An 11509-nucleotide genomic window follows, 5' to 3' on the forward strand; every position below is an offset into this window, starting at 1 on the left:
GATATGTCAGGATTCATAATATAGTACATTTCTGTAATTGAGCTAATGATATGTCAGGATTCATAATATTGTACATTTCTGTAATTGAGCTAATGATATGTCAGGATTCATAATATTGTACATTTCTGTAACTGAGCTAATGATATGTCAGGATTCATAATATTGTACATTTCTGTAACTGAGCTAATGATATGTCAGGATTCATAATATAGTACATTTCTGTAATTGAGCTAATGATACGTCAGGATTCATAATATTGTACATTTCTGTAACTGAGCTAATGATATGTCAGGATTCATAATATTGTATATATCTGTAATTGAGCTAATGATATGTCAGGATTCATAATATTGTACATTTCTGTAACTGAGCTAATGATATGTCAGCATTCATAATATTGTACATTTCTGTAATTGAGCTAATGATATGTCAGGATTCATAATATTGTACATTTCTGTAATTGAGCTAATGATATGTCAGGATTCATAATATAGTACATTTCTGTAACTGAGCTAATGATATGTCAGGATTCATAATATTGTACATTTCTGTAACTGAGCTAATGATATGTCAGGATTCATAATATTGTACATATCTGTAATTGAGCTAATGATATGTCAGGATTCATAATATTGTACATATCTGTAATTGAGCTAATGATATGTCAGCATTCATAATATTGTACATTTCTGTAATTGAGCTAATGATACGTCAGGATTCATAATATTGTACATTTCTGTAATTGAGCTAATGATATGTCAGGATTCATAATATTGTACATTTCTGTAACTGAGCTAATGATACGTCAGGATTCATAATATTGTATATATCTGTAATTGAGCTAATGATATGTCAGGATTCATAATATTGTACATATCTGTAATTGAGCTAATGATATGTCAGGATTCATAATATTGTACATATCTGTAATTGAGCTAATGATATGTCAGGATTCATAATATTGTACATTTCTGTAACTGAGCTAATGATATGTCAGGATTCATAATATTGTACATATCTGTAAATGAGCTAATGATATGTCAGGATTCATAATATTGTACATTTCTGTAACTGAGCTAATGATATGTCAGGATTCATAATATTGTACATATCTGTAATTGAGCTAATGATATGTCAGCATTCATAATATTGTACATTTCTGTAATTGAGCTAATGATATGTCAGGATTCATAATATTGTACATATCTGTAACTGAGCTAATGATATGTCAGGATTCATAATATTGTACATTTCTGTAACTGAGCTAATGATACGTCAGGATTCATAATATTGTACATTTCTGTAATTGAGCTAATGATATGTCAGGATTCATAATATTGTACATATCTGTAATTGAGCTAATGATATGTCAGCATTCATAATATTGTACATTTCTGTAATTGAGCTAATGATATGTCAGGATTCATAATATTGTACATATCTGTAACTGAGCTAATGATATGTCAGGATTCATAATATTGTACATTTCTGTAACTGAGCTAATGATATGTCAGGATTCATAATATTGTACATTTCTGTAATTGAGCTAATGATATGTCAGGATTCATAATATTGTACATATCTGTAATTGAGCTAATGATATGTCAGCATTCATAATATTGTACATTTCTGTAATTGAGCTAATGATACGTCAGGATTCATAATATTGTACATTTCTGTAACTGAGCTAATGATACGTCAGGATTCATAATATAGTACATATCTGTAACTGAGCTAATGATATGTCAGGATTCATAATATAGTACATTTCTGTAACTGAGTTAATGATATGTCAGGATTCATAATATTGTACATATCTGTAATTGAGCTAATGATATGTCAGCATTCATAATATTGTACATTTCTGCAAATTGAGCTAATGATATGTCAGGATTCATAATATAGTACATTTCTGTAACTGAGCTAATGATACGTCAGGATTCATAATATTGTACATTTCTGTAACTGAGCTAATGATATGTCAGCATTCATAATATTGTACATATCTGTAACTGAGCTAATGATATGTCAGGATTCATAATATAGTACATTTCTGTAATTGAGCTAATGATATGTCAGGATTCATAATATTGTACATTTCTGTAATTGAGCTAATGATATGTCAGGATTCATAATATTGTACATTTCTGTAACTGAGCTAATGATATGTCAGGATTCATAATATTGTACATTTCTGTAACTGAGCTAATGATATGTCAGGATTCATAATATAGTACATTTCTGTAATTGAGCTAATGATACGTCAGGATTCATAATATTGTACATTTCTGTAACTGAGCTAATGATATGTCAGGATTCATAATATTGTATATATCTGTAATTGAGCTAATGATATGTCAGGATTCATAATATTGTACATTTCTGTAACTGAGCTAATGATATGTCAGCATTCATAATATTGTACATTTCTGTAATTGAGCTAATGATATGTCAGGATTCATAATATTGTACATTTCTGTAATTGAGCTAATGATATGTCAGGATTCATAATATAGTACATTTCTGTAACTGAGCTAATGATATGTCAGGATTCATAATATTGTACATTTCTGTAACTGAGCTAATGATATGTCAGGATTCATAATATTGTACATATCTGTAATTGAGCTAATGATATGTCAGGATTCATAATATTGTACATATCTGTAATTGAGCTAATGATATGTCAGCATTCATAATATTGTACATTTCTGTAATTGAGCTAATGATACGTCAGGATTCATAATATTGTACATTTCTGTAATTGAGCTAATGATATGTCAGGATTCATAATATTGTACATTTCTGTAACTGAGCTAATGATACGTCAGGATTCATAATATTGTATATATCTGTAATTGAGCTAATGATATGTCAGGATTCATAATATTGTACATATCTGTAATTGAGCTAATGATATGTCAGGATTCATAATATTGTACATATCTGTAATTGAGCTAATGATATGTCAGGATTCATAATATTGTACATTTCTGTAACTGAGCTAATGATATGTCAGGATTCATAATATTGTACATATCTGTAAATGAGCTAATGATATGTCAGGATTCATAATATTGTACATTTCTGTAACTGAGCTAATGATATGTCAGGATTCATAATATTGTACATATCTGTAATTGAGCTAATGATATGTCAGCATTCATAATATTGTACATTTCTGTAATTGAGCTAATGATATGTCAGGATTCATAATATTGTACATATCTGTAACTGAGCTAATGATATGTCAGGATTCATAATATTGTACATTTCTGTAACTGAGCTAATGATACGTCAGGATTCATAATATTGTACATTTCTGTAATTGAGCTAATGATATGTCAGGATTCATAATATTGTACATATCTGTAATTGAGCTAATGATATGTCAGCATTCATAATATTGTACATTTCTGTAATTGAGCTAATGATATGTCAGGATTCATAATATTGTACATATCTGTAACTGAGCTAATGATATGTCAGGATTCATAATATTGTACATTTCTGTAACTGAGCTAATGATATGTCAGGATTCATAATATTGTACATTTCTGTAACTGAGCTAATGATATGTCAGGATTCATAATATTGTACATATCTGTAATTGAGCTAATGATATGTCAGCATTCATAATATTGTACATTTCTGTAATTGAGCTAATGATACGTCAGGATTCATAATATTGTACATTTCTGTAATTGAGCTAATGATATGTCAGGATTCATAATATTGTACATTTCTGTAACTGAGCTAATGATACGTCAGGATTCATAATATTGTATATATCTGTAATTGAGCTAATGATATGTCAGGATTCATAATATTGTACATATCTGTAATTGAGCTAATGATATGTCAGGATTCATAATATTGTACATATCTGTAATTGAGCTAATGATATGTCAGGATTCATAATATTGTACATTTCTGTAACTGAGCTAATGATATGTCAGGATTCATAATATTGTACATATCTGTAAATGAGCTAATGATATGTCAGGATTCATAATATTGTACATTTCTGTAACTGAGCTAATGATATATCAGGATTCATAATATTGTACATATCTGTAATTGAGCTAATGATATGTCAGCATTCATAATATTGTACATTTCTGTAATTGAGCTAATGATATGTCAGGATTCATAATATTGTACATATCTGTAACTGAGCTAATGATATGTCAGGATTCATAATATTGTACATTTCTGTAACTGAGCTAATGATACGTCAGGATTCATAATATTGTACATTTCTGTAATTGAGCTAATGATATGTCAGGATTCATAATATTGTACATATCTGTAATTGAGCTAATGATATGTCAGCATTCATAATATTGTACATTTCTGTAATTGAGCTAATGATATGTCAGGATTCATAATATTGTACATATCTGTAACTGAGCTAATGATATGTCAGGATTCATAATATTGTACATTTCTGTAACTGAGCTAATGATACGTCAGGATTCATAATATTGTACATATCTGTAACTGAGCTAATGATATGTCAGGATTCATAATATTGTACATTTCTGTAACTGAGCTAATGATATGTCAGCATTCATAATATTGTACATTTCTGTAATTGAGCTAATGATATGTCAGGATTCATAATATTGTATATATCTGTAACTGAGCTAATGATATGTCAGGATTCATAATATTGTACATTTCTGTAACTGAGCTAATGATACGTCAGGATTCATAATATTGTATATATCTGTAATTGAGCTAATGATATGTCAGGATTCATAATATTGTATATATCTGTAATTGGGCTAATGATATGTCAGGATTCATAATATTGTATATATCTGTAATTGAGCTAATGATATGTCAGGATTCATAATATTGTACATATCTGTAATTGAGCTAATGATATGTCAGCATTCATAATATTGTACATTTCTGTAACTGAGCTAATGATATGTCAGGATTCATAATATTGTACATTTCTGTAATTGAGCTAATGATATGTCAGGATTCATAATATAGTACATTTCTGTAATTGAGCTAATGATATGTCAGCATTCATAATATTGTACATTTCTGTAACTTAGCTAATGATATGTCAGGATTCATAATATTGTACATTTCTGTAACTGAGCTAATGATATGTCAGGATTCATAATATTGTACATTTCTGTAACTGAGCTAATGATACGTCAGGATTCATAATACTGTATATATCTGTAATTGAGCTAATGATATGTCAGGATTCATAATATTGTACATTTCTGTAATTGAGCTAATGATATGTCAGGATTCATAATATTGTATATATCTGTAATTGAGCTAATGATATGTCAGGATTCATAATATTGTACATTTCTGTAATTGAGCTAATGATATGTCAGGATTCATAATATAGTACATTTCTGTAACTGAGCTAATGATATGTCAGGATTCATAATATTGTACATTTCTGTAATTGAGCTAATGATATGTCAGGATTCATAATATTGTACATTTCTGTATTTGAGCTAATGATACGTCAGGATTCATAATATTGTACATTTCTGTAACTGAGCTAATGATATGTCAGGATTCATAATATTGTACATTTCTGTAATTGAGCTAATGATATGTCAGGATTCATAATATAGTACATTTCTGTAACTGAGCTAATGATATGTCAGGATTCATAATATTGTACATTTCTGTAATTAAGCTAATGATACGTCAGGATTCATAATATTGTACATTTCTGTAATTAAGCTAATGATACGTCAGGATTCATAATATTGTACATTTCTGTAATTGAGCTAATGATATGTCAGGATTCATAATATTGTACATATCTGTAATTGAGCTAATGATATGTCAGGATTCATAATATAGTACATTTCTGTAATTGTGCTAATGATATGTCAGGATTCATAATATTGTACATTTCTGTAATTGAGCTAATGATATGTCAGGATTCATAATATAGTACATTTCTGTAATTGTGCTAATGATATGTCAGGATTCATAATATTGTACATTTCTGTAATTGTGCTAATGATATGTCAGGATTCATAATATAGTACATTTCTGTAATTGTGCTAATGATATGTCAGGATTCATAATATTGTACATTTCTGTAATTGAGCTAATGATATGTCAGGATTCATAATATAGTACATTTCTGTAACTGAGCTAATGATATGTCAGCATTCATAATATAGTACATTTCTGTAATTGAGCTAATGATATGTCAGGATTCATAATATTGTATATATCTGTAATTGAGCTAATGATATGTCAGGATTCATAATATTGTATATATCTGTAATTGAGCTAATGATATGTCAGGATTCATAATATTGTACATTTCTGTAATTGAGCTAATGATATGTCAGGATTCATAATATAGTACATTTCTGTAACTGAGCTAATGATATGTCAGGATTCATAATATTGTACATTTCTGTAATTGAGCTAATGATACGTCAGGATTCATAATATAGTACATTTCTGTAACTGAGCTAATGATATGTCAGGATTCATAATATTGTACATATCTGTAATTGAGCTAATGATATGTCAGGATTCATAATATAGTACATTTCTGTAACTGAGCTAATGATATGTCAGGATTCATAATATAGTACTTTTCTGTAATTGAGTTAATGATATGTCAGGATTCATAATATTGTACATATCTGTAATTGAGCTAATGATATGTCAGGATTCATAATATTGTACATTTCTGTAATTGAGCTAATGATATGTCAGCATTCATAATATTGTACATTTCTGTAATTGAGCTAATGATATGTCAGGATTCATAATATAGTACATTTCTGTAACTGAGCTAATGATATGTCAGGATTCATAATATTGTACATATCTGTAACTGAGCTAATGATATGTCAGGATTCATAATATAGTACATTTCTGTAACTGAGCTAATGATACGTCAGGATTCATAATATTGTACATTTCTGTAACTGAGCTAATGATATGTCAGCATTCATAATATTGTACATTTCTGTAATTGAGCTAATGATACGTCAGGATTCATAATATAGTACATTTCTGTAACTGAGCTAATGATATGTCAGGATTCATAATATTGTACATATCTGTAATTGAGCTAATGATATGTCAGGATTCATAATATTGTACATTTCTGTAACTGAGCTAATGATACGTCAGGATTCATAATATTGTATATATCTGTAATTGAGCTAATGATATGTCAGGATTCATAATATTGTATATATCTGTAATTGAGCTAATGATATGTCAGGATTCATAATATTGTATATATCTGTAATTGAGCTAATGATATGTCAGGATTCATAATATTGTACATATCTGTAATTGAGCTAATGATATGTCAGGATTCATAATATTGTACATTTCTGTAACTGAGCTAATGATATGTCAGGATTCATAATATAGTACATTTCTGTAACTGAGCTAATGATATGTCAGGATTCATAATATTATACATATCTGTAACTGAGCTAATGATACGTCAGGATTCATAATATAGTACATTTCTGTAATTGAGCTAATGATATGTCAGGATTCATAATATTGTACATTTCTGTAATTGAGCTAATGATACGTCAGGATTCATAATATTGTACATTTCTGTAATTGAGCTAATGATACGTCAGGATTCATAATATTGTACATTTCTGTAATTGAGCTAATGATATGTCAGGATTCATAATATTGTACTTTTCTGTAACTGAGCTAATGATATGTCAGGATTCATAATATTGTACATTTCTGTAACTGAGCTAATGATACGTCAGGATTCATAATATTGTACATTTCTGTAATTGTGCTAATGATATGTCAGGATTCATAATATTATATATATCTGTAATTGAGCTAATGATATGTCAGGATTCAAAATATTGTACATATCTGTAACTGAGCTAATGATACGTCAGGATTCATAATATTGTACATTTCTGTAATTGAGCTAATGATATGTCAGGATTCATAATATTGTACATATCTGTAATTGAGCTAATGATACGTCAGGATTCATAATATTGTACATTTCTGTAATTGAGCTAATGATATGTCAGGATTCATAATATTGTACATATCTGTAATTGAGCTAATGATATGTCAGGATTCATAATATTGTACATATCTGTAACTGAGCTAATGATATGTCAGGATTCATAATATTGTACATATCTGTAACTGAGCTAATGATATGTCAGGATTCATAATATTGTACATATCTGTAATTGAGCTAATGATACGTCAGGATTCATAATATAGTACATTTCTGTAACTGAGCTAATGATATGTCAGGATTCATAATATTGTACATTTCTGTAATTGAGCTAATGATATGTCAGGATTCATAATATTGTACATTTCTGTAATTGAGCTAATGATATGTCAGGATTCATAATATTGTACATTTCTGTAATTGAGCTAATGATACGTCAGGATTCATAATATTGTATATATCTGTAACTGAGCTAATGATACGTCAGAATTCATAATATTGTACATATCTGTAACTGAGCTAATGATATGTCAGGATTCATAATATTGTACATTTCTGTAATTGAGCTAATGATACGTCAGGATTCATAATATTGTACATTTCTGTAACTTAGCTAATGATATGTCAGGATTCATAATATTGTACATTTCTGTAACTGAGCTAATGATACGTCAGGATTCATAATATTGTACATTTCTGTAATTGAGCTAATGATACGTCAGGATTCATAATATTGTACATTTCTGTAACTTAGCTAATGATATGTCAGGATTCATAATATAGTACATTTCTGTAACTGAGCTAATGATATGTCAGGATTCATAATATTGTATATATCTGTAACTGAGCTAATGATACGTCAGGATTCATAATATTGTACATTTCTGTAACTGAGCTAATGATATGTCAGGATTCATAATATTGTATATATCTGTAACTGAGCTAATGATATGTCAGGATTCATAATATTGTACATTTCTGTAATTGAGCTAATGATATGTCAGGATTCATAATATTGTACATTTCTGTAATTGAGCTAATGATATGTCAGGATTCATAATATTGTACATTTCTGTAACTGAGCTAATGATACGTCAGGATTCATAATATTGTACATTTCTGTAACTGAGCTAATGATATGTCAGGATTCATAATATTGTACATTTCTGTAATTGAGCTAATGATATGTCAGGATTCATAATATAGTACATTTCTGTAACTGAGCTAATGATATGTCAGGATTCATAATATAGTACATTTCTGTAATTGAGCTAATGATACGTCAGGATTCATAATATTGTACATATCTGTAACTGAGCTAATGATATGTCAGGATTCATAATATTGTACATTTCTGTAACTGAGCTAATGATATGTCAGGATTCATAATATTGTACATTTCTGTAATTGAGCTAATGATATGTCAGGATTCATAATATAGTACATATCTGTAATTGAGCTAATGATACGTCAGGATTCATAATATTGTACATTTCTGTAATTGAGCTAATGATATGTCAGGATTCATAATATTGTACATTTCTGTAATTGAGCTAATGATATGTCAGGATTCATAATATTGTACATTTCTGTAATTGAGCTAATGATATGTCAGGATTCATAATATTGTACATTTCTGTAACTGAGCTAATGATATGTCAGGATTCATAATATTGTACATATCTGTAACTGAGCTAATGATACGTCAGGATTCATAATATTGTACATTTCTGTAATTGAGCTAATGATACGTCAGGATTCATAATATTGTACATTTCTGTATTTGAGCTAATGATACGTCAGGATTCATAATATTGTACATTTCTGTAATTGAGCTAATGATACGTCAGGATTCATAATATTGTACATTTCTGTAATTGAGCTAATGATATGTCAGGATTCATAATATTGTACATATCTGTAACTGAGCTAATGATACGTCAGGATTCATAATATTGTACATTTCTGTAATTGAGCTAATGATATGTCAGGATTCATAATATTGTATATATCTGTAATTGAGCTAATGATATGTCAGGATTCATAATATTGTACATATCTGTAATTGAGCTAATGATATGTCAGGATTCATAATATTGTACATATCTGTAACTGAGCTAATGATATGTCAGGATTCATAATATTGTACATATCTGTAACTGAGCTAATGATATGTCAGCATTCATAATATTGTACATTTCTGTAATTGAGCTAATGATATGTCAGGATTCATAATATTGTACATATCTGTAATTGAGCTAATGATATGTCAGGATTCATAATATTGTACATTTCTGTAACTGAGCTAATGATACGTCAATTTTCATAATGTCAAAATATTATTTTTGTAGATTTTCAGAACTAATCATATACCTTCATTTGTATTTGAATAATTCCAAGTCATGTTTTTCCATCATAGGTTGTTATAACTCTGGAATATTCCATGAGTTTTATTCGGAGGATATTAACCTTGCCATGAGAGAGATGAACTCACAAGATTCCAGTAATAATTCAACTGAAGATGATGTCCCTGCCACAAAAGAATTCACACTAGCACTAAGTTCTTTTCGTAATATCTTCTCATGTGTGTTCTACCGTGGTGTAATGTCATTCTTTTGTTGGTGGTTATGTTTAGCCTGGTTCCTTACCAGTGTCTTTGGCATAGTCTATTATTCTTACTTCACGTCATAGAGTAAATTATATTTTTAGCCCCCAAAGTGGGTGCTATTAGAATGGGCTCCGTGCATCTATCCATCCATCTGTAATATGTCATTTCTCAGACATCCAATATACTATTTCATTCATACCATGCACATAGATGACATATCATGTGGTAAAGACGCATATCACTTTGTTTTGTCATATATGCAAATTTGACCAAATGGCAGTCATATTTGTAGTTAAAACTCAATATTTGCTGCATAACTCAAAAGTTGTAATACACAGACATTCCATTCAAGTGTCTACCCCATATAATCAGCTGCAACCTGTCCTTGGGACTGTGTCTTCTATGAAGACTTGTTTAGTTGTTATTCTGTTGGGAGTAAACAAAAAGTGTGCAATCTTTAGGATTGCAAGGAGTATTGACAATTGACAAGTCATGAGGCAATCCATCTACAAACGTTGGTAACATGTTCTTACAATGTAGTCATAGAAATTATTTGTAACTTAAACTGACTGAAAATACAGGGTTATTCTGTGACAGGAATTAAAATAGAATTTGAAATTGTGTGTATCTTGACCTTGAAATTGACCTGCATACAATGTGCACACAATGTTTCAGTTTAAAAAAAGGTCCAATCAAATGACTTTGCAATTTCTATTGATAAAAAAAATGTGTGAGAAGTGATTTATACCATTTTTTGAACTCAATTATCTTTGGTATAGCTTATAGCTTCCGATATAACAACATTAATTATGTCGCCATTTTGCCCTTAAATACAGCGCCTGCCAGTGTTCACTTTGAGAAATTGTGACGTCACGTCATCCTATCACTAAGGGAAAGTATTCCATGTACAAAGCCAG

The 11509-nt window shown here is 29.3% G+C and overlaps 1 protein-coding gene across 1 annotated transcript in view; it reads left to right on the forward strand.

Annotated features, from left to right (window-relative positions):
• The window catches only part of LOC144447069 (transmembrane protein 161B-like), a 91149-nt gene extending 80222 nt beyond the window's left edge, over positions 1-10927 (forward strand). Inside the window, exon 10 of the mRNA XM_078136966.1 lies at positions 10404-10927. Coding sequence (XP_077993092.1) covers positions 10404-10675 — 272 coding nt within the window. The 3' untranslated portion in view covers positions 10676-10927. The remainder of the gene's footprint in view (positions 1-10403) is intronic.
• Positions 10928-11509: the final 582 nt, after the last annotated feature.

This window comes from Glandiceps talaboti, chromosome 16, assembly GCF_964340395.1.
Source record: "Glandiceps talaboti chromosome 16, keGlaTala1.1, whole genome shotgun sequence".
NCBI lineage: Eukaryota > Metazoa > Hemichordata > Enteropneusta > Spengelidae > Glandiceps > Glandiceps talaboti.